At 35.5% G+C, this 26,227-nt stretch overlaps 1 protein-coding gene across 1 annotated transcript in view; it reads left to right on the top strand.

Moving 5' to 3' along the window:
• Window positions 1–26,227, top strand: part of LOC139711318 (uncharacterized) — a 51,563-nt gene that overhangs the window by 16,964 nt on the left and 8,372 nt on the right. Inside the window, exons 14-22 of the mRNA XM_071623218.1 lie at window positions 6,187–6,222; window positions 6,861–6,911; window positions 7,872–8,059; window positions 9,849–9,990; window positions 22,222–22,284; window positions 23,058–23,093; window positions 24,300–24,335; window positions 24,542–24,577; window positions 25,624–25,811. Coding sequence (XP_071479319.1) covers window positions 6,187–6,222; window positions 6,861–6,911; window positions 7,872–8,059; window positions 9,849–9,990; window positions 22,222–22,284; window positions 23,058–23,093; window positions 24,300–24,335; window positions 24,542–24,577; window positions 25,624–25,811 — 776 coding nt within the window. The remainder of the gene's footprint in view (window positions 1–6,186; window positions 6,223–6,860; window positions 6,912–7,871; window positions 8,060–9,848; window positions 9,991–22,221; window positions 22,285–23,057; window positions 23,094–24,299; window positions 24,336–24,541; window positions 24,578–25,623; window positions 25,812–26,227) is intronic.

Raw genomic sequence — 26,227 nt, 5'->3', positions numbered from 1 at the left:
TTAAAATTTGTTGCATTGGTTATTTATATCCCTAACTCAAGTAGAACTTATTTGAAGCACCAAAGCTGATTTTTTTTCCATGGGCAAATGGTATACCCAAATAATGGCTTTAAGGTAGCAGCAATCATCAGAACATTAAATGTCGTGTCTGCCAAAAATTTACTTCAATTCAATTCAATTTTATTTCCATTTCCATTGAATAAACAGAAAAAATATATACAATACATTTACAGAACAAATTTATAACAATTTCAAAGAAAACGTACAAGTGGTCACGAGTAACAACAGAATTTCGTTTCTAAGGTACGTATATACCTAATACAAAGATTAGAATGGAAATGGAGGGTCCCACTTAAAAAGCAAAGCTTGTAGGGTATGGGACCCTCAAAAAATACGTACACAAGGTCAAAGAAACCAATGTCAACTGACATGAAATTAACTTAGGAAGGGGAAAAAAAGAAGAAGAGAAAAAAAAAGAACAAAAAAGGGGGAAATAAGACTATGGTACAACACGCGCCATCGTGGACACAAGCATACTGTACTTCATGATTAAAATGCAACAAAACAATACAACGCTCCCTGGTTTGAAATTGCGATTGATTGGGTGCATATGCCGGTATGAATGCATAGGAACGGATATAAGAAAAAAGAGAAAGAGAATAGACTCACTGTTACTGGTACAATAAAATAAATATCTGAGGTAAACTTATGTTAGACAGATTGTTTTCCTTAAAAGATGATTTCTGTGTGATATCTTAATACTTGTAAAAACAAACAAACAAACAAACAAACGACTTGATTGAGAGAATGAAACCGAAACTAATTTGGTTGTATATCATAAGATTTCAACAGAAAGAATTTTAATTTATTCTTAAAAGAATTCAAAGTTTGTGCTGTTATTATGTTGTTGGGAAGTGAGTTCCAATACTTAGGCCCCTCGTAGATGAAGGTTTGCTGAGCCAGCAAAGTCCTAAAAAATGGTAAATGAAATTCGTTGGATTGCCTTGTAGGATAATCATGAACAGATTGATTTTTTGAAAACATTGATTCAAATATATATGGAACATTATTTTTATTGTAATTATACATAAATTGTCCTAAATTAAACAAATACAAATCTTTAATTTTAAACATCTTATTTTCAAAAAATAACGGATCAGTATGAGACAAATATGCAGTGTGACATATAATACGCAGTGACTTCTTTTGTAGCAGAAGTAATTTATCCAAAAGAGTTTGATATGTATTTCCCCATACAAGAATACCGTAATTTAAATAAGGCAATATGAGGGATGAATATAATGTAAGCAGGGACGACAAAGGAAGACAAAATTTAATCTTGTTGATTATACCGATGTTTCGAGAAATAATCTTACATATACTATCAATATGAAATTTCCATGAAAGCTTATTATCAACTGTTATTCCCAGAAATTTGATATAAGAAACATTTTCCAGTGGTGTGCCATCAAAAATAATATCAGCAGGTAGTGCCTCAATGGAGTTGCTGAAAAGCATATATTTTGTTTTTTGAAGATTGAGAGATAATTTATTAGCTTTTATCCATTGAGCAACTTTTTCTAATTCAAAATTTAATGTCTTTACTGGAGTAAAAGGATTATTATGCGAAAAAAACAAATTTGAATCATCCGCAAAGAGAATGAAAGAAAGAATATCTGATGATTTACAGAAATCATTCATATAAATAAGAAACAGAAGCGGACCTAATAAACTTCCCTGTGGGACCCCACATTTAACATTTAACATTTGTGAATTGCAACCATTTAAAGAGACATATTGCTTCCTGTTCGAGAGGTAGCTCCTGAACCACTCCAAGGCCTTCCCACGGACTCCGTAATGCTGTAGTTTATTAAGTAAAATATCATGATTAATGGTGTCAAAGGCCTTGGAGAAGTCCAGGAACAAACCTATGAGATGTGAAGATTTGTCGATAGCATGTGCTACTTTTTCAACAAAACTCAATAATGCATGTGAGGTGCTATGTTTTTCTCTAAAACCAAACTGAGTATTTGAGAGTATATTATTGAATTTCAAAAAAGTAAGAGTTCTTTTGTAAACAATTTTTTCAAGAATTTTGGACAATGTACATAACAAAGAAATTGGTCTATAATTATTAACATCTAATTTGTCACCTTTTTTAAACAAAGGGATGACTTTTGCTATTTTCATACTTTCAGGAACAATACCATAAAAAAGAGATAAATTGAATATATGAGATAAAGGATCCGCAATTGAAGATATTACCCCCTTCAGCAAAAAATTACTGATGTCATCGTGTCCAGCACTTTTTTGGAACGAAAATCAGAAACAATATTGATTATCTCCTGACTATATGTTGGACTAAAAAACATTGAGTTTAAATTTGGTGGACCTAAAAATTCAGAAAAATGTTTATTTGAAGATGGAATTTTGCTTGCAAGATTTTCCCCAATGGAAGAAAAATGATTATTTAGAATATTACAAATATAATGAGGATCTTCATGAATTTTATCATCAGATCTAATTCTAGTAATATTCGACTTGTTATTTGATATATTCATTGCTTGCTTTAAAACTTTCCATGTATTTTGCATATCATGCTTATAAAATTGTAACTGCTTAGTATAATATTTTTTCTTTTCAATACGTATAATTTTCGTCAAAGTATTTTTATAACTAGTATATTTCAGTTTTGATTGCTCAGTAGGTTTCATTTTAAATTTGTAATATAAATTATTCTTTCTATTTATTGAACGCAAAAGTGACTTAGAAATCCAAGGTAACCTGGGTACCTTTTTATAGTTGGATGACTTTTCTCTTCGTTTTGGAATATGAATGTCCAAGAGTTGAGTAAAAATATGCATAAAATATTCAAATGACAAATTCACATCATTTGAGTCAAAAATAGACGACCAGTCTGTCCTGTCTAAACTAGCACCCAGACTGGCTACATTTTCATGTGTAATTCTTCGTCTAAATAAAGAACTAGATTTATTATCAATGATATCATTTAAAAAGAAACTAGTCGAAATGGGGAAGTGATCTGTAATATCTGAAAGTAATATAAGAGAATCAGGAGACGGCAGAATATTAGAAAAAATATTATCAATAAGGGAGGCGGATTCATTAACTATACGCGTGGGCTTAGATATCAAAGGTAAGAAAGAAGCAGATAGAAATATTTCCATAAAATCTTGTGAGATTGTATTTTGTTTCAGTAAATCTATATTAAAATCTCCCATTATGAAACATTTTTTATGAATAAAAACTTGATCCTTCATTAGATTCGCAAACTATTCCAAAAATGATTTCATATTCGCACTGGGTGGTCTATACATTACACCTATGATTATATTTCTACTGCCAGGGACTGTAATTTCAATGAAAAGAGATTCAATAACTTCAGTCATACAGTTGAGCTCTTCACGAACTATATAATCATACTTTTGTGAAACATATAAAGCAACGCCCCCACCCGCCCTAATTTGCCTGTTATTAACTACAAAATCATATCCGTCGAGGGCGAAAGGAAGACTTAAATCATTGGAAAGCCAGGTTTCGGTTAAATCTATTATCGAAAATTTTTTCCTGATGGGATCATCTAAAAGTAACCTCAGTTCTTCAAAATGTTTATTAATACTCCTAATATTAAGATGTATGAGTGAAAAAATGGTGTGATCATATTCCTTGACAACATTATTAAACTGGTTGAGAGTAAGATATTCCGAAGATGGGCTTTGCAATTGGTTTTCTATATCAAAGACATAATGAAATTCTTTCGACGATGTATTAAAACTATCTGAAACACAATTATCGAAAAACATATTATTTTGATCAATATTTACTTCTCTTTCTGCCAAAGAAGGTCCTACCGTATCGAAAAAATCATCATCAGTAATTGAATTGAATGCAGTGTCTATTGGATTGTGTAGTACAGGGTGAGCGTGATTGCCATTGCTTGTGTCCACGAGGGCACCTGTCGAGTGCAGCACAGGGGATTTTGACATCTAGAATGTCTGTGATGTACGAGACTAAAAAGAAAGAAAATGCTACATCTTAGTTGGAAACAGAGTCAATGTAACATTAATTCCATACACGAGGTACCACATATATTACAGAATAACGTATTAACAATTATCAAAGAGCGTCTTCAGCCTTGCTCTACTATATAATAGGAATTAGAATACACCAGTTAAGAAATCAGGTTACAGAAGGAAAAAGAAAAAGAAATAAACTAGGTAAAATGTCCCTTGACATTTATGAGTATTACATTAACCATTTTCAGAGAGTGATAGACAAAAAAAAAAAGGAAAAAAATAAAACACCTCTCCTATACCAGATGCAGACATCTTGAATTGAATGATTTACATTCACAAATTTATGTACATGGGATGACGTAGATACAACACTGGTTGAATGCGAATGGGTGAATGCCCACCATTGTATGGTCACAGCGCGAACGGTCAATAACCACCAGCATGGCGCCCCCTGCCACGCCCCGCCGATGAGGCAAGGGATCGCCAAGCAGTACCTCAATGAAGGCGCCAACAAACAACCACGTGACGGGGAGGCGCCATGCTTCGGACTAAAGCTCGTCTAGTGTTGATGAATGAGTTTCCTATTCTGAATCTGTCCAGGTGGTCCATGGCGCACGCTGATTTCCATCTCTGCTGAATTCTCTGGTTTGGAGTGTCATCTTTGCCCCGACTAATCGGAGTCTTGTAGCAACTTTTTGATCCCGGCGTAGTTTATAAGCAATGGATGCCAGATGACCCCTCTCCCTCTTAAGAGCCGGCGGAAGATCGGTCCGAATGGTGACTCGGGCGAAGTCGCGTACCGCGAGGTTGGTCATGACAACGGTCCGCCAGGATGGCTGAGAGGCTCCAGGAACATCGTTTTGGGCACCTAGGGTCGTCGATTCGTCGGTGGAGTCCATGGCCTCGTTGGATTGAGCGCCGGTATCAGCACTGGGTGCGGTGGAAGTCGTGGGTTTAGGGATTGACAGTTCAGCTGGTATACGGCCTTCACTATGAGTTATGTTGGCTTGTCGGGGACGGCTTTCGAAGGCATTGAGGAGGCGGTCACGGTCGGTCATTTTGACGAAACGAATGATGATTGGATCGGGCACGTTTTCGCGTGCACCAGCCGACTGCGGTCCTCGTCGTTTGAATGACACCGGTAGCCTGTGAGCGTTTGCTATCTGAATTTTTGCTGCCTCCTCTTGTGAAAAATTCAGAAAATGACAGAGCAGATCCTGAACTACAGCGAAAATGTTTTCATTCCTATTTTCGGGTACTCCATATACAAGAAGGTTTTGTTTTCTTTCATGAATCTCCAGGAGAGTTAATTTGGTGTCCAGTTCCTCCTTTTCTTTCTTAATTTTCTCGTAGATTTCAGGAATGGCCTTGTTTTCAACCTCCGCTATCTTATCAGTTGCGAACGTGACACTGGTCTCCAAATCTGTTACAGTTTTCTTAGTTGCGGCTAGCTCTTTCTTGATGGTGTTCAGTTCTGTAATAACGTAATCAAGCTTGGTTGTTACCTGAGTTGAAAGTCCGGTGAACATGTCTTTTAGCTCCGCAATACCCGCCATGTAGGTAGACGTAGATCGGTCAGCATTTGGCGGGGTCAATTGTCCGGGGCTTATCACGTGCTCGGATTCCCGCGAAGTGGTGGAGGAAGATGGGTGCCGCGGAGGCTTTCCACTTGAAGTCGATGCAGAATTCAGTGACATTGTACTCGAGTTTGAAGGTTTCCTGTTGAGTTTTCTGGTGTCAGGTTGATATCGGAGGTTGTAGCCACTTTTTCCAAAACTCATGACTTGAAATTTCACTTAGGGTCAAGTGTGTATTCCACGCATAACTGTGTAGTCCAAGAGCTGGCTAAGACATACGTCTTTACTCTACGAGAGCATCGAACCGAAATCTCCTGATCAGATTATTTCAATTTATGAAAGGTGTTATATTCATTGGTATTTATTCCACTTGGATGTTACTCACCAAGGAGGCATGAAATAAAAAAAAAAATGTAAATTGCAATGGACGGGGGGGGGGGCATTCGTTAAAGGAATGTTCTGATTCGTGTTCATAAGCATTTTGCATGACAGTTTTATTCATTCTGGAAAAAAAATAGAAGAAATCAAACTACCGGTTTTCATTATGTGTATTTTCTGTCACCTAAACCCAGGTACTTCCGGTCAGTCGTCGAGGAGGGGATCCCAGGGTAAGACTCAAAGCTTAAAGGGATCGTATAGTTTTGGTTGAAACCTTATTTCAGGTTTCTAATTCTTTTGTCTTTTTTTTTTGGTGAGATAATGAGAAACCTCTTATGAAATATGAAGGACCAGGTAATTTTATGAGGAATTCAAAGTTTATTTGATGGAAATTGGTTCTGAAATGGCTGAGATATCCAAAAAAGAACAATTCTAATAAAGTGTGGGACCCACACTTTATTACAATCGCTTTGTTTACTTTGTTTTTGGATTTTTCAGTCATTCCAAACCCGATCTTCATCAAATAAACTTTGAATTCCTTTTAGAATGGTATATTCTGTACTAAATCATAAGTGTTTTCTTGGTATCTCGCAAAAAGTTAAAAGCCCATTTCTCATCTCCACCAATACTGTACCATCCCTTTAAAAATGTATCACAGTGTGTGAGTAAATGGCACCTGATGTGTTATGGAAATTACGCCTATTAGAACATCATGATAGGGAGGGGGTATTTGTTAAGGGAATGCTTTCAATATTGTGGTTATTAATTTTGTGAGCGTTTTCAGCATTATGGAAGAATAGAAAAGGACAGAAATGGAATCAAACTTTACAAGTCTTTAAAATGTATTTCTTCGTTCACTGAAACCCAGGTAACAATGATCGGTCGTCAAGGAGTGGATCGTCAAGGAGGGAATCTCAGGGTAAGACTCAAAACTTTTAATCTGATCACAATCCGGAATGAAATCTAATGAGTTATGATGAAATGTACGTTAGTCACGCCATTTGGATTGCAATAAAACGGCGAAATTAGTGTTTTAAAGAAGTTAGCATTCCTAGTTATAACCACTCACTAAAAGAGTGCCCGATGAGGCCAGTTTGGAAACTTGTCCTCAAGAGGGTTAAAGGAATGAACTTTCCTGTCAAAAAAATCCAACAATAGGACGTCTTTGATAAAGTCAAATTTGTTTTGTCTCATACTTTTGCTTTAACTTGACATGAGAAATTCCGAGTAGTTCCATCCCTGTAACCGAGGAAATATAGAAAAAAAAAATCTTATTCATTATATTTCCCTCCACCCCTCCCCTCGGAGAATAGATAAACAACCATTATTCATCTCATGAGGAGTTCTCCTCATTTCGGCACAGAAGAAGAAAAATTCCTTTATGCGTTTGTATCGAACAGCGTGTACTTAAACTACAAAATTATCTGATTTTTTTTTCGCTATGTAGGCAAGTCTAGCCAATCGTCAAGAAGAGGATCGCAGAGTAAGAATCAATTTTTGACAGATTAGATTATTAACCATGGAAATCAAGTTTTTATTGAATATTGTTACTGTACTAAGTTTAATGTGTGATAATATCAACGCCACGTTCATCCAATTTGTGTAAGACTGTACTTCTGTTTTTATATGTAAGATCTGTAGCAGTTTTAAACCCAAAGTTTGACACTACTGTAGATGTTTTAATATTATGAACTGAAAGGGATAATATGAAATCTGTAGTGATTTTAAAGTCGGTATCAGTACATACACACAAGCAAATCCCAAACCAAAACACACACACACACACACACACACACACACACACACTACAAAACAAAAACAATAAAAGAACAGAGTCAAAAGTAAATGTTCATCCTATCTCTTGTATTCACTCTAACAGTTACTTTGAGAGGAAATTTTGAAGCCGACGAACCGAGGAACGTTGAGATCGATATCAAGCCAGCTGGGAAGCTTCGTAGTCTAAAGATCTGGGGAACAATCACTAAATATGCTCTAAGGACATGCATCTCAGAGGACTTTAGTGACGAGACTTGTCCCTATGTCAAGGATGATGGCGGAGATATCAAGGTATAGTTGGACCATGCTGCCAAGTCCACCTTCATAGACATGTGGATTGAGTGAATGCAACAATAGAATAGTAGAACACATCAGTGAGAGTTTGAGGAAAATCAGACAATCCGTTCAAAAGTTTATATGATTTTTTTGAAGTTTCTGCGCAGTCACTGCTGGATGAGAAAACTAATACAGCTTGTGATGTCACATGTGTACAACAGTATAAAATATATATCAACAAAAATCAACATATATTCACTTTTCTTAATAAAAGGTCACCTGACTTCCCTCTTTCAGAAGGCTCGGGAATTATATTATATATATACGTCAGTGACAAGTCGAGGAAATGTATATTTTTTTCAAAAACATATACTATACACTGATAGTGATCTCTCTTGAACATTGAATGTGAAAATCCCGTTGATGAATATGTTGGGCGGACAGCAGGAGCCTGGTGACAGAATTTAATCTCGTGTTAATAATCAATTAATACCATAAAAATGACAAGAATTGACGGCTGTGTTTTAGTCCATTTTATGTTCTATATTGCACTAGTAGTGCTATGAATCTTGAATGGTCTAAGTGGATGAACCGTGAATCCTTTTTTATTTTTCTATAAGGTTTCATTTTGTTTTACATTTTGTAATAATTATGTGTGCATCCTTTCATCAGAAATGCATATAGCTTAACTCTAATATCAATCGATAGAAATCATACCTCACGAGCATTATAAACAAATGTACATCATGTCATATTATGTCACATGAATGTAGTTTGAGACAAATACTCTAGGTCTGTGTTTTTTTGTTCAAATCGGGGCCCACTTTGGTTCCTGCAAAGTTTCTTGATGTCCATTTGCGGTAGATCGAATGTGAATCTTTTTATTTAATATCTTTTTTGTTTACACACACACACTTCTCTAGAAATGTCCATTGTAATATTTACTATAACAATCTTTGATTTCAGAGACACACACACAAAAAAAAAGATTTAGAACATTATTATACATGCTATATGTGATAATTAGAGCAGAGCGTATTACATGTTTACACTATATCTCATTGCAACTGATTGACAAATTGCCCTACATCGACGGCTACAGTGCACTCCCGTTATAACGAAATGCTCGGAACCGGTAGTTTTCTTTCGTTATAACCGAACAGATACATATAACGAAAACAAGGAAGCCAAGCATGACGATTGTGATACTCTTTTTGTTGAATACTCGTCATACACTGGAAAGCTATGTGAACAATAAAACAAATAGTTATTCAATTTCAGATTATTGTATTAAATTCATAATAACGCAAGTTCCCCTCGGAAACGGTGCGTGACACACCAAGCAAACACACAGTGATGTGACGCGTTCGCCCATGCAGAGACGCTATAAAATGCTTGTTCCGCTACGTATTTTCGAAAGCGATCCTCAGTTCGTTATAACGGAGCACATTTCTTTTGTTTTTCTTTGTCAGTGGCGCTCAGAAAAGACTTCGTTATAACGAAAATTTCGCTATAACCGTGTTCCTTATAAGCGAATTTCGTACCATAGAATTTAATGGCGATAATTTTGGGACCAGAAGTTTTACGTCTTTGTAACGAAATTTCGTTATAACCGTGTTCGTTGTAACGGGAGTGCACTGTACTACTAAAATCATATCAATGGCTACTACTAAAACATTGATCAATTCAGTGCTTATTTACGTCGATGTAGGGCAATTTGTCAATCAGTTGCAATGAAAACATCTCAACGGAAGAACTTCATGAATTTGAACTATATCTCACTTGCTTTATTTCAAATCTGCAGACTTTCACTGCTGATGAAGACGAGAACAAGGTTCAGCTTTCCCAGTTTGAGATTGACAACGTGTACGGAGTGGTTATTGAGATAATCGAGGCTGCGGAAGGACAATGTAATGTTCGCTACAGAATAACCTTAGACAAAAAAGGTAACGTCTCTTTCTATAGGCATCATAAAAACCTTCTCTCCAGATGATTGTCAGGATTTCTATGAATAAATTAAATCACCTCTTAAATGGAAATAATAATTATTATATTATCTTCATGCTTCTTTACGCTTTGAACTTGTTTGTCCATTTATTCACTCAGTAGAATCACGAAATGTTATCATTATACAAATCTAGAAGAACAAACTAAAGAGCGAGGGATAAATTGCCCTTCTCGGCATAGTCTTGTCAGTGACGGTAGTGCTTGTCTTCCAATGGGTTCAACTGAAAGCGAATAATGTACTCGGGACCTAAACAAAAAACAATCAATGAAAAAATACAGAATGTTAATTAGTAACACAATAGTAATTCATCTGTACAACAAGCAAAACAATATTAATTCAGAGAATAAGCCCTCTCATCTCAACTGCAACTTTATTTCTCTTCGCCTCGGACTCCATTCCAATATTCCGTGAATATTAACATGAGAAAATCATAGGAAGTGGAGGTATTTCATATAGTAGACCAGCCAAACCTCAAAAAAGGCTCTAGATAAGGATTCGACGGCATTTTTTGTTAATGCTCCGTTCTCATACTGAAAGTCTTGCAAAAATACTAAGGAATAGCGTACGGCCGGATGTCAAGCGTACTTTTGCCGAAAAATGTCATTTTTAGCCCAAAATTCAGAAGCATGTCAAAAATCACGATTTTGATTTTTTGCTTGCATACAATTCATATTTGAAAGATCATGAGTTTCAATTGTCCCTTTTAATGAAATTGCAATTTAAATGTGTTTCCTTAGCATTTTAAAAGATCATTTTGTACAGCCATATATGGGGCTCTCAAATGTTTGGGTGTTGTTTTCTCGAAATAATATTCACAGATTAATTAACGTTCTGTAAAGTTTGTTTTTCCAAGCTAATTAGATGATGTTCCAAAAGTAATTTAATGTTTTATAAAACTACAAATACTTCTTTAAATGAATGTGTCAATATCATTTCTAGTTTTCTTGAAGAAATTTTTACTTTTGATAAAAACTCTGAACATGTTGGAACTCAGAAAATTCATTTTCGAGCATTTTCCAGCAGCCCCGCGCGGCTTGTGTGCGCGCAAATACTTAATACGTGTGCGTACGTCTATTAGCTACAGGTAAAATCTCTCGCCTTATCGCGCGAGAGCTGCATGTTTCGGTCGCGTCGTTGAGTTGGAAACGTGGTGACTGAAAAAGGGACAATTTCCTTCGAATGTAAGTATAAATTAGTAAATAAATACATAGTTCTTTATTGCACTGTATAAGGGAACTTTAAAATCTGATCTAACAGTTAGATATACACCTTTGATCTGAGACTTGGTAAATATCAAGGTTCAAGCGCTAGTAGAATCTAACGTTAGGCCGATGTCTTATGACTGTATATCGCACCGATCCCGTGGGCATGCCTACTAACCCCCGGGCCGCCGCCCGACCGTGCCGGCGGTGCTTGTTAGTGGAACACCGATTACCAGTATTCCGTAAGGCACGTCTTGACACGGTGCGAAAAGAGGCCTACATTTATTGGTCTACGTCTAGATTTAGGTGTCTTGTTCGTTCGATATAGGTTTCTAATCTATGGCCTCATCACATGCAGTTAGACTGAATCCTCGTCTAACGTTAGGTCTTATCTATCTAACGGTTACACTCTCTAACTGTCGACATTTGCTATCGTTAGGGGTTACTGTTCATTGTTAGATGTAATGTAGGCCTACGGCTACGCCTGTTTTGCCAAACCCAAAACAATTATTCAATCGGGCTAGGCCCTAATCACAATAGCACTAGAACTAGCAGTTGTATAGACAGTACAGGCCCACTACTACTAACGTAAGATGTATTTGTAGGGCAAGAGCCAGGTCCAGGGCAAGGGACTGTAGTCTATGCAGAAGGGGTGTAGACTCTATACGTAGACTAGATCTGCGAACGTTTAGAGTCTAATCAAATACTAGACCTGTATAAAATCTAGCGGGTCTGAAGTATAAATAGCAGGCGTCTAGAATTAGGATCTAACCTTAGTCAAGATCTGGGCCTCTGATTCTACCTAACGTTAGAGGTGTCTAGTAACCTACTAGATATCTAGGCAGTTTTGTTATAAAGACCCAGCTAACAAGGCCTAGCTAGACCTAAGTTTAGACATCTAGAGGTTCTAAAATCTATGCATATATTTTATATATCTAACGTTAGGCTAACTTTTGATCTAAGTAAACGTTCACGTTAGATCTAACATTTCTATCTTGATCTAACATTAGAATATCCTAACATTAGCTCTAACATTAGCACTAATACTAGTCTCTAGAGCAGAGGTTTAAGGTTGACTCCACTCTTTATGGTACAGTAGACCTACATGGGTTTAGAAAAAGAGTCTAGGATTTAGGCCTAGGTGTTTTATATATAAAAGCTAGTCTACAACAAATAAGTGATCTTGCCATTTGAATATGCCCGAAAGAGAGAGAAAGAGAAAGTGGTCAGTCCTGACTGCCAACCTCTCCTAATCTGTGAATCATTTACATGTACTCTTCTTGTTTATAAATAGCCCGACCAGACGCTGTAAGTACGCTGTCGCAACGTACCTACGTACAGCGACTGGGTTGTGTGGGCTGTGTATAATAGTTTACAAATAGATCTAGTCAAAAAGGAACTATTTAGAAATGTCTTTACTCATAAGTACCAACTTCTCATGTTAATGTCTCATAGAATAAAGGTTCATTTGAAAAAAAAATGTAAATATTACATTTTTAATGGATCGTTTATACTGACTCACTGAAACCTGAAAATCTTTTTTCTTTTTTTTTATTTTCAAAAAGCTAAAAAAAAAGATCACATCTCAATGAGAGAGATATAATCTACAGTTTTAATTGATTTGCATGGGGAATAAAGAACATTATGTCAATGCCAAGATACCTTTTCAAAACAATCAAATTTCAGATTAATTTTTTTTTGTTCACTGTTAGCTTATAATGCTCTGCTTTAAAGATGAAAAAAAAATTATTTGAGTCATGTTGATTTCTTTTTTTCAGCTAGATGTACCAACAAGTGGACAGACTGAGTCTTGTCTTCAAACTTCGCCAGAGAGAGACATATCCTGACTTGCCATATCCTGACTTGCCAAAATCTAAGCTCTTTCTACCTGCAACAAAGTGTAGAACAACCAGAAGGTAAGAAATGGTAAATGTGTGAAATATCTTGTAAATACTAAGTTACTAAGTGTTTGATTATCAAATGTATCAGTTAAGTGCCCAGTTGAAAATAATGCCAAATCTAAATACATTGAGTATTAAATATTCCTATTCCATTTGAATAAATTGTAACAAGCATGTTTTCACTTTGACAGTTGCATTACAATACAATGTACAAGTACTTTGCAAACAAAGAGAGGAGAAGAATTTTATATCTCCATTTATATACAAAGGGGAGCAAATCTATGATCAAATGGGTATTCTTGTTTTCTTGTAAATTCATTGCATGTTCTATTGCAGAGGATCATATGAAAGAACAGTATTCTATCCACTGAAGAGGAGATGATATAAAAATCAAACATAAATGTAATCAAGTAAGATATTATATGTAATGGAATATTTCTCAATCATGTCAATTGGAAATGGTGGTGGCACAAGTGTTTAATGTGTGCACAGATGAAAATACGTCTGTAGTCTCAAATCAATTTACTTTCCATTATTATTATGTTGCATTAAGTATGACGTTAGGGTAATATATGCTGTGATCTATTGTTCTTTATTTTTATCAAGGTGTCAGCAATAAATGGACATGCTGAGTTTGAGATCACATCCACTAGAGTGAGGGGGAGATAGAAAGATGTCTTGACTGCGATGTAAATGCCCTTTCCAGCTCACAAGTAAGTGTCAACGATTTGAAATTAGGAATATTGTCTCATGAATTCAAACCGATTTATGCAAGGAAATCATATCCTAATCCACACGTATACAAATGAGAGCATGATACAATCAAATATTTATATACAGGAATTACAGGTGTCAAGATGACTTCCATCCTATATATTTCATTTTCAGTAAGATATGGCTTTAGAGCATCAAAGATGATAATAACAATGACATGATTAATGTATTACATGTAATACAAATTAATGTTGACAGTGACCTGAAGATCCAAAATCTCATACTAAGGGATTCATGAGATCATGATGATTAATTCTCTTTTATGATGAATGTGTTTGTTTTTGGTTGCAGTATAAGTACATATATCCTGTTTCACTCATAAAAATGATAATTTATTCAAGTTTTCATTAATTATATTTTCGACCAGAATTAGCACAAAGTGGACAAAATGGACCCTGCAAACCACAGCCAACTACGGACAAGAGAGAAAAAGAAAGAGACAGATGTCCTGACTACCAACTTCTAATCTGTGCATTCTGTACTATATTTCGAAAAAAATACGGGAGGTAAGCAATAATGCATGTAAAATGTAAACCCCAAATAGGCTGGAATATTTTGTCAACCCTTTGACATCTTCACCAAATGTTTGACTGTCGATCGTTCATTGGGCAGAAAATTAATGCATGTTTTGCTAAATGAATGCAGTACAGCATATGCATGTAGTCAATCACTCCAACAACCAAGATTCACATGAATTAACGCTGATTATTTTTTTTTTGGAGCCTCTGTCAAAAGGGGGTTGCAGGAGTCTTTATGTTGTTGCAGTCATCCATTCCCACCGTGGCACATCTGTCCTATTCTCATCTTGCAATAACTTAACATGTACTCAGCAGATCATCTTCAAATTTGGTTTTATACAGAAGAGATAATTACCTGGGCCTTTTAGCATTTTAGTTTCTGTTGTGACTTTGCTGCTGATTGTAAATTACATGGAAACCCTGATTTCTATTGACTGTAGAGCATTGCTACCATGGTATTGTATTCACCTTTGGATGGCAAAGTTACCATAACCTCTAATCAATTTGACTTTCATTAGTTATGAGGGTATTGATGTGAAAGGTCACGGGGTTATTATATGCACGAAAGTGTTGAATGTGTCCAGTTGCAGTATCAGGCAAGCACTACCTTGAAATTCTTCTGAATGGAATAAAAAGCTTAATGGAAAGAATTGGATATTTGGGTCTTGAAAATTTCCTACATTTTATATTTCGTTTTGTACTCACGGTTAAATTGCTACAATTAGGATCTACTGTATAAAATATACCTGGTACTTTACCGTTTTAAGGACATACTACATATGAAGGAAATCAAGTAACCGTATATCTTTAGCGTATATGTCACTGTGTCTTCACCAAAGATTAAAATGCCCATGTCACTTTCCTCGTCAAGTAAAGACAGATACACCATTCTTTTCTCTCTCTCTCTCTCTCTCTCTCTCCAGAAACACCCCTGCCAGGCTATCCGGTCGGCATCCAGATTCCGTATGAAGGATGTCATTAGAACCTGAACTTACATGTGGAATGCATCCATCTAAAGTTCTCAAATGTAATCACAATGTGCTTTTAGGACTATTATAGAAGTTGAATACAGCTGTACATATTAAAGACTTGTGTATACATTAGGAATTTCTACAAATCCAGATTAAATGCTTCTTTTCTAATCTTTTGTGTTCTTTTTTTCTTTAGTGATGAAGTAAAACAAGGCCTGATATCAAAATGTGCACAACACTACTTGGCAAACAGAATTTACAATATGATTTGATATAGATCTTCTTCCAATTTTGATTGCAGCATTATAGGGATGAGGGATGGTCTACTTTTGGTTGAGATGGGGGCTAAGATGGAGATTTTGTGAAATAATGAGAACCCTTTATGAAATATTAAAGAGTAAACAGTACCAAGAGGAATTCCAAATTTATTTGCTAAAAATTGGTTTTGAAAAGGTTGAGATATACAAAAACAAAGAGGTCCTAATAAAAGGTGGTACCCACTTTTAATTATTATCATTCTGTGTCACTTATTTAAAAATTTCTTGGCCGTTTCAAAACCAACAACTTAAATCAAACAAACTTCAAATTACTCTGAGAATTTGATGTTCTTTCATATTTCATAAGGTGTTTTTTATTTGCTTGCAAAAAGCTAAAGTCTGAATCTCCATCTCAACCAAAACTATACCATGCCTTCGAGACTAACAGTTACAAGCCGCATACTAGTAGTTCTTGAAAATTGATCTGTTATTTCCTTTGGAGCCCAAACGCCAACATTTCAATCCTGTCAGATTGGAATGTCTTTTGTTTTTGGTTTTATGGGGGGGGGGGGGGGTTAACAAAAGGGAAGTGAACTTTGCCTTTCTTCATCAGATGGAGGAAAATATAAGACGTTGGTCAGAAAAAAAAGAAAAAACTGCACGTTGAAGTGCTTAAAAAGAGAAAACTTCACAAAGGAACAGTTGGTGAATCTGAAGGGAAATAGCACAGAGCATGTTTTTTCTAGTTTAAGATATAAAAGACATAAGTAATAGGTTTCAATCCAAACACCAAGTACAAGAAGTAGTGAAAAGAATATGATCTGGTCGAGATGTGTGTTTAGCCAGTTTTTTTCTTTTTCACAAGTGCCATAATTGTCATGATGTTGGTAACACTGTAATATATGTTAGCTAATCAGGGCCCCAGCAATGTATTCTTGTACTTGGAATAAGGGAAAGTATTAGAAGGAAGCATTACCCACGCGTGTTGGAGAGGTGATTTCTTTTTTTCTTCACTGAGAGACGAATACTCGGTACAGATATCTTATCACACTGGTCTGCAGAACACAAAAATAATATCAGACTAAAAGTAGAATTTCAAAAAAGTGGCAGTCATCATCCTAATTCAGTTGTACAGTGACGAAAGTTCAATGCAACAGCATACAGTCATAATTAGCTAAGATATGTAACCACAAACTGTGAAAAGATAGAGATATTGAAATATTGCCTAGAGAAAAAAAAATTGTTTTTCCAGCTGGTGTAACGTTTGTGATGGTGGACACATAGTATATGTCACATCAAAAAAAAAAATTGAGTTTATTAATGCAGTTAATGTAGTCAGCGCAATTTGTATTGTTGATTTTCAAAGTCTTTGGATGTATGTCACAGAGACTTGTTCATGATAAACCTTTTCACTGAGGACTCATTCTTTTTTAATGCTTTTAATCATTTTAGAAGATTGCTTTCAGATGGAATTTTTGTTGTTGTTTATAGATATCCACAAATCGATACTGAGGTTCTCTACCTTTCAAAACGAAATACTGTTGAAGACAAATAATTATCTATATTTTGCAGGATTCAAGCATGTTCTTACTGTGTATAGTATTTTTATCAGCATTTTGGTAACCAGCAACATAGATGTCAAGATCTGCTATTCTAGTAAATGTACGCTAATGGCAAATCATCATTTAAAAAAAGAGAAATTGCCTCGTTTACTGTTTACTGTATTTCATTGTGTGTTGATATGTGACCCTGCACCTCAAAACAAACAAAAAGTCGCCAGACATGAATTTTTAGTTAAGAACATATTCTGAAAGAGCAGACCTTAAGCTTTAAAATGATATATAACTCAAATCAAATGGACTCTCCTAACCTATCTAAATCTTGGAAAGAAAGCACAAACTCAGGAAAAGTGTGAACTGAGAAAAGTGGCTCTGAAGTACAGTGTCTATTCAAGCACTTTAAATCCTTACCAAACCGTGCTGGCTGTGCGATGAATGGGACAAAAAACAGGAAGTAAACCACCAGAGTAACAACAATGAAGGGATTATCAGATTAAAATGAAATTAAACATGCCTCATTAACACATTCCGTCCATGATTAATGCCAACTTTCAAAGCAGTAGCACTATCCTTTCAAAAGTTATTTGAGTTGAAAGTGAAGAGTGTTGACGAGGTTTTGTCAAAAATGAAAAAGGGAACTCTAAAAACACACCTAATCTCACTATTCCTCAAAATTGTTCGAGATAAACTGCTAAAAAAACACACTTTCCTGCTCGTTTTATGATACCAAATTTTAGCATAATGTAAAAGAAGACCCGCTCTTTCAGAAAATATGAAAAAGTCAAGTTCGGCTGGGTTGACCCATTTCACTTATTTTCAGTCCTCACGCAAAATCAATGTGTGCGACTTTATGTTCGTTTTGAGGTGCACGGTCACATATAGTCCGTGAACGCTGTTTGAGACGGTGGTTGCGGGCGTGTACACATTGTGTAGTACGTTTTGTTGGTTGACTGGGAATTTAGAGTGTTGGTGATAACTAAAATGATTTTTTTTTTTTCACAAAGATGTGATAATATAGCAAAAAAAAAATCGAATTGCAAACAAACGATTTGTTGTACTTACATGTCTGCTCTAAGGACATAGAACTTGGCCAAGGATAGATATAATCTGCACTATAGAATCAATGATTTAACCGACTTAATGATGGGAAGGGGAAATGAGGCTGTTTGCATTGTACGCATTTCAATTCTACTTCCTTTTTACTTCTTGTTTTCTTTTTTGAGAATGATATTTGCCTTACTTTTTCACACAAATATCTGGGATACATAATATTCTGATGTCGCCGAATAAGTGTGCGTTCCAAACAACGTTCATGTAAACAATCAACCATCATAAAAGAAACATTTAGTAAGTCTTCTGCGGGAGGATAGATCAAAATTAAATGCAAACACCTCGCCTTAGAACATTATAAAAGTAAAAGTGATTTCGTGCCTATCCCTTGCAGGGCTGCGTTTCAGGGCCTGAGAATGCAAACTATAGGGGGGGGGGGGAGGGGTGAGTATGCAGGATGGGAGATTTGGTATTGTAATTTCTCCCAGTAAAACGTGATTTGTTATCACGGTTTCCATGAAAACCATTTCCAAACACAGTAAACAATTTGTATATAACTCTTAGGTTTCATTGTTAAACATAGATTAGTTAGATGGATCCTTTTTTCACACATACACACACACACAAAAAAAACATGTTTTAACACTTGCACGTTTTACAATCATGAATATTTGAAATTTTCAGGGAGTGACCTAATAATGATCAGTTGCCATGGTAACAACACTACTGACCACCCCTCTTTGTATTTTTTTTTTTTGGCAAATAAGCGCATTTCAGTCATATCAAGGTGCCACAAAGGGTTTTTGCAGTCAGCTATCCAACCTGTCCATTGACTTCGCCGATTATGTAAGATAAATACCTACACTCACTATAGCATGTACAATATATATGGGCCTACGCTATACACTCGATTTTTCATTCAAAATGCGCGTCCAGTAAAAATACATCGTCCCATTTAGGAAAACATAAAACGAGTTATCTTTCGCCTTATCTTATAATTTCTTCGCTGCATAAGATATCAGGACATATATTATATTTTGAGAAAATAAAAACTTTTGAATAGATTGATTTAGGTAGCTTAAAAAAAACTTTGAAATATTTGTAGATTTTACAAAGTACAATTTTGAGTAAATCACGGTTTTATGTTTCGTTGCGCCATATATGTGCGTGTAATATTCTACATTCAAATGTATATTAGTCAGGTTTTAAACTTGAAATGGAAGATAACACATTTCTAGTTTGAAAGTTACTTATCAACCATTACTTATTTCGATAAAAAAATAAAAATCGTGATTTTTTACATTCTTTCAAATTTTGGGCTAAAAAAGGCATTTTTCGGCAAAAACGCGCTTGACATCCGGCCGTACGCTAAACTTGAGTATTTTTGCAAGACTTTCAGCTGGGAAACTAAGCATTAACAAATTTTGCCGTCCAAAGTAAAAAAAATCGTCTTGGCTGGCCTACTACAGGGGAAACTCGGTATAACGAACACTGCTATAACGAGATATCGGTTATAACGAGGAAATTTTCTCGGTCCCAAATTTCCTTCCACACAAGTCTTATGTAAAATGCTACTCTTATAGCGAGATCGGCTATAACGAAATAACTGCTATAACGAGATAAATTTTGTGACTTCCAAACAAAGAAAAACATAGTAAATCAAACCTGCTATAGCGAGGTAAAGCAAAATGCCTTCGGTAAAGCTTTACTTCGCCTGTGCTATCATCTTCCGAGATTGTAAAGCTTGATGCGCCAAAAACTGTCTTGTATACACATAATCATTTTCTTCAGCGCACTCCAGCTAGCACTGCATGTTGTACGTGTGAAGTGTGTGTGTGCACGCACTGATACATGCAGAAAATGTGCTGGGACGGCCATATGTATACATGACATCATCATGACGTTTAGCAGGTGTGAGGCAATCTGATGCTGTGATTGGCCTTCTACTTAGGGAATTCCCCGTCTTCACACACACGCAGTCATAATGTACATACAGAATGTGTCACATACACACACAGCATTGTGCAGACCTTATTCAAGCTTTCCACACAACACACACCCATACGATAACCACATACCAATCCACAGACGATCTTGATACAATCGCAAGCTATATAAATTTACAAATTCAAACATCTACAATTAATAAGAAACACATTCTTGATATTGGATTTCCTTGGCGAAAAACATCTTCTTACCCATAAAGGTGAGTAATTCCCTCACACACAATATCAAGTTATCAGTATTGATTGAAATATGATGGGTAGTCCCTCATGTGCAAATTAATGTCTTTATTTTATGCCTTCTTTTATGCCTACTGATATAACGAGATATCGGCTATAACGAGGAAAATGACTCGGTCCCGACCATCTCGTTATATCGAGTTTCCACTGTAATACCTCTCTTGTTATTTCATTATAGGCCTACATATTCCATTATAATAGTGAGCTTATTGTATCAACAGGGAAAGCACTAAAAGGGGATACTCACAGTGGTAAATATGAGTAAATACAGTAGTCTGTTCTTGGTTTTACATAGATAGCTTTCCTTATGAGCGCATTCGAGTAGTATTGATGCGAAAGAAATTTAAGATGGTCTATAATAGTAGAACAGGAGTGTTCAAATCGCTCAGAGTTCTAACTATACCATTAAAAGAGCATGTTTGTGATGCCTTATATGGCTATAAGTTATAATATTATACGTTTACAAGATACCTCCTGAGTGCGAGTGCTTTTGAAAAAAAAATACTGTCAGATTTTAATGTGTTTTATTATTATTTTATTAATTATTGCAATTCTGTCTGGGGAAACACGTATTCTTGCCATACTCAAAGACTTTTTATACTACAAAAGAAAGCAATTCGAATTTGTACAAAGTCAGATTATAGAGCATCAACATCTAAACTTTTTAAATCATTACAAACTCTTAAATTGCAAGATTTGAATAAAAAGCAAATATGTTCCTTTATGCAACGTTTCCATGCTAAAACTCTTTCACCTTATTTACAAAATATGTTTTCTGTGAACTCTGATGTACATAATTATTATACAAGATCGTCAAATCATTTTCATCGATGGCGTTTTTTAACCGATAAATCTAAATATTCGTTACGTCATACTGGTCCCGTTTTATGGAATACGTTAGAACTGAGCAAATTCAATACACAGTTTAATAATACGTTCAAAAGGCAGTACAAGAAGTTATTGATTAGTAAGTATTGATTGGATTATTATGTATGGATGTATTGGTCTTTCTTCTATTTGTATTATGGTGTTTAATGTTTTTCTTTTTTGTTATGATTAATTTGATTTTTTTAAAGTAATTTTCAAATGATTATAACGCGGGGTATGTGCAACATAACAAGCCTATTCTGGCTTTCTACGCGCATACCATTTTCCGGTCAACCAATCACATAATGTTAATGAGTTTCTTTTCTCTATGTATACCTGTGATATCTGTTTTCCCGATGTGGTTTTTTTTATTCTTTTGTCTTTATCATAATCTCGCCTTGTTTTGTTGTCGTTTCCATTGTTTTTAAACTCACTTTTTGTACAATTTGCTCATATTCACATATATTTTGTATATTATATATCGAATCGGAAATAAAGATTGAATTGAATTGTTTTCGTCGTTAGTTATTTTATTCTAACATGCAAATTGTTGGCTCGCATGTTTACGAGATTTCATCACTTTGTCTTTTCTTTTTTCACTCAACGTCAATTTGCTAGTGAACAATAATTCCTAATGAAAGACTTGTACAGTATAATATATATATATATATATATATATATATATATATATATATATATAGTTAAAGCAGAGTATGCTGTTGAATTACGAATCCGTCAATGCATGTCAACTTGTAATGTTACCACAGAAATATTTAAATGTAAATAAGGAGTGTCTCAAAATTTGTAAATCCTGAATCGTTTCACAGCTGGAGAGAAATCACCACAAATTGGGGCTAGAACATGCACGCGATTTCCGTCACGTCGTAGCGGTAAGTTTGGCACATTAGGCATACTCTCTATAAGAAGAAAGTATTATTACAGTCTTATTCGGAACAACTCCCGTCGCGTAGCCGGAGTACAATAGTCTTTTGTTACGTTTACAGATGAATCAATGTTATGAATGAGATTAAAAGGGATTATCACCACTCTATAAAGGATTCATTAATTTAGTCACTTGTATACTTCATTACGCTTCCAAATTGCACTGAGTATTCGGCAGAAAAAACAACAACAAGAACAACTAGATGACCATTGTAACTGATTGACAAATTGCCCTACATCGACGTAAATAAGCACTGAATTGATCAGCTGAACTGATCAGCTGAATTGATTGAATTGAAAACACTGATCAATTCAGTGCTTGTTTTCGTCGATTTAGGGCAATCTGTCAATTAGTTGAAATGAAATCGTCCCGACGGAAGAACTTCATGAATTTGAACTAGATGACCAATTTCTAACTAGGCTGTCAGAACTTTATGTGAGAATATTTCATCCAATATAGTTCCAATCAAAGACACGGCGTTTTTTATGTCATTCAAAGTAACAACAAGCATCATCACTTTGTTATATCTGTCAGCAATAATATATTACTTACATAGTTTAATTTATTTGAAATGTATTTGATTTTGTGTTCTTATTCTATGGATGCCTTTATAGATCTTGGCTTTATGATGGAATGTTCGTCCAAGATAGAAGTTGAATTCAGAATCTGATCGAGTATTGCATGTTTTAAAAATGCATATTGTCTTTTACTGATGTCCAGGTTCCAATGGTCGGTCGTCAGGAAGGAGATCTCAGGGTAAGACTCGTAGCATAGAGCTTTTCTATAGTGCTAGTAGCTCCATGCTTGGAGCTAAGAAGGTCCTTTTAAAAGAAACTCTTTCATTCAGTGTCATTTGTATGAGAGTTTCAAAAATGATTCCCCCTCAAAAAAGGGAAATCGAAGAAATACAAATAGAAAAAGTTTTTCATTCCTGCGTACCATGTTCTTAATTTTTGTCAGACAGTTTAAAACTCCATTTCAACCTCCGCTGCTGAAAACCTTTCGCATTCTTTTTTTTATGCCTCCGCCACAATGTGTAAATATCACTTCTTCCTCCATGTCTCCAAACATGGCTCAAGGTATAATCATGAAACTTTGTAGGGCTCCATAATCTATGCATGTTCTGCCTGACAGTGATTTTCTTGGGAATATTAGGGTCATAGGGTCAAATGAGAGAGTCAAAGGTCAGGTTAGAATGCTAAAATTTTACTATTTAATACTGAAATTACACTTTTATCCATACCTTGGAAATTACTCGATGTACAAACTTATAAAAGGGTGAGAGTCATTTTAAAATCCTCAAATCCTCAAATACCAGCTCTCGTAGACAATAATGCATTAAAGCCATTTGTCCAATTAAGCCTAGTTCAATAAAAATGAACATTAAACACATTTTTGACAAAATATGTAACTTTAACACTTTGCCAATTATGTGAAACCGTCATCACATTGCCAAGAAGTACTATAGAACTATTGGGAGAACCACGCATTATTGGACGCCTTCTGTGATTGACGGTTTGGAGCAAAACGTATACCTACGTAGTGTCAAATTGATAGCTAGCTATCTTTGACATGATGATGTGTTTGGAACATCTTTACAGATTCACTTTTCAAGGCTGTAAGGAGGGTGTGGAAAAAACCTTCAATCACCTTGAAAAGACGAAACCACGCTTGGATTTCGATATGACGACAGAAATGTTGGGTCATGTTTCTGTCAGCTCTTTTGCAATCGTTTAGGAAGAGTGTATTAGGGACTCAGATTGAAAATCGTCTCTTGAATCTTCTTTACAAAATCTATCGCCGCAATTTGGGAATCCATGATGTTTTTTTTTTTAATTTTGTTTTGGTTACAATAACTTTGCGCTAATTCTTTTGCAACTTAGCAGTTTTAAGAATTCTTATTCATGGCTTTTCGGGTTTTTTTCCTTATAATTATGTGTGTTTTCTTTCATTGATATCCAGGTTCCACTGGTCAGTCGTCAAGGAGGGGATCCCAGGGTAAGTCTCAAAGTTTAAACCGGATCATGGTTTGTGACACAGGATGAATATGTCATGTAACTTGTACATAAAATATCAGAATGGGGGAACAGCTCCTTGCTGAAAAATTGGTAATTTTAATCATTATGCTCACAAAAAAAGAAGAAGTATGAAATCTTTAACTTTCGATGTTTAACAAATTTGTATTTTCTGTCACTGATACTCAGGTTCCAGTGGTCGTTCGTCAAGGAGTGGATCTCAGGGTAAGACTCAAAGCTTGAAAACTTAGCTGATTACCCCGGGTCTGTGTTGAAATGACAGCTGATAGGTCCTAATCAGGAAGGGCCTATCTTTAAGAAATGCTTTGAATCGCTGTCAAGTATGATCATCATAATCAGAATATAAAAAAACAACAAAAACGAAATCAAACTTTGCACAGCATCCAATCGAACTGTAAACCAGATTGAAGTCACGACTAAATTTTTTTTTGTAAGGAGAAAGTAATCAATGTGGTTAGATGCTTGAAAAGACCATGTATTAGAATAATTGCACTTCTAGTTTCCTTATCAATACTATACTTGTGTTCATAGTTTTGTAGAATTGATAAGGCATTCAAAACACATTTACGCTTCATCATTTACATGAAGTTTCTTTTTTACAGGTTTTCAGAAAATTTGACTTGCTTTTTTTAGTGGCTGGGGAGGACATTCAATATCATATCTAATCAGGTCGATGATGTCTAAGGGATTTGTGAGCCAACATGTTTTTTTTTTCGGTTATTTTGGTAGATGCTATTGCGGGCACATTTTCATTTTTAATAATTCTTTTCTAGTTTTCATGTCAGGATATACATGAATTTTTAGGTCGCCTTCCTCAATTTGTCAATTGTCAATTGATAGCAAGCTACTTCTTTACATGCATCTTGACATGGTCACCTTTCTAGGTTATGACGACGATGTGGAAAAACAAAGTTGAGCACGTTTCAAAAATGTAGACTCCTACTTGGATTGCAGTACGAAGACTAAGATACTGTATTTTACTTAATAAGTGCCAGTTCTGTTATAGCCACTTGATAGTAAAGGAGTGTATCAGGTTCTCTGCTTGAAAATTGCGGCTTCCATGAAGGTGATGATTAAAAGAATGGAATTTCTTGCCAAAATCTTCACTTTGGAATGGCAAAGTAATGACAATCATCTAAGCAATTGCAAAAATACAAAAATAACAATAATTGTTTTCGTACCATCGCCCCACCCCTGGAGAAAATTTGAATAAACTTCCACTGCTATGTCTCTTTTATTCATTGTGACAGTTACTTTGAGAGGAAATTTTCAAGCAGACGAACCGAGGAACGTTGAGATCGATATCAAGCCAGCTGGGAAGCTTCGGAATCTAAAGATCTGGGGAACAATCACTAAATATGCTCTAAGGACATGCATCTCAGAGGACTTTAGTGATGAGACTTGTCCCTATGTCAGGGATGATGGCGGAGATATCAAGGTAAAGTTGGACAATGCTACTTCAATGGTCTGACTTTTCTTTTTCAAATCTTTGTCAGAAAAAAAATACATGTATTTTCAAAGATCTAACAAGTATTTCCGAAAGTAATATTTCGATGATGTGAAGTACTCATTTTTTAGCAATTTTCTTTTTGTGCGCACTAATTGGCCGATTGGAATTTTGTACAATTTATAGTTGGTTAGTTAGTTAGTTGACGGTTTGTTCCTTGATTTTGGATAAATGTCTGTACTTTAACCACCTGTGACGCAGTTTCACAAATAAATTGTGATGACGGATAAACACAGAGTGAATCTTATTAGACCAAACGTCAGAGAGTAATTCAATGAAACTGGGAGAGCGCAACTGCAATCAAGTAGCGGTGCGTGCGGCCGGGCCGCAACCACGCAGCCTCGAGC

This window comes from Diadema antillarum, unplaced genomic scaffold, assembly GCF_040938485.1.
Source record: "Diadema antillarum isolate AM-2024a unplaced genomic scaffold, OU_Dant_1.0 seq00001642_RagTag, whole genome shotgun sequence".
NCBI lineage: Eukaryota > Metazoa > Echinodermata > Echinoidea > Diadematoida > Diadematidae > Diadema > Diadema antillarum.
Note: the sequence above shows the minus strand (reverse complement) of the source record. Positions and strands in the feature narration are given on the sequence as shown.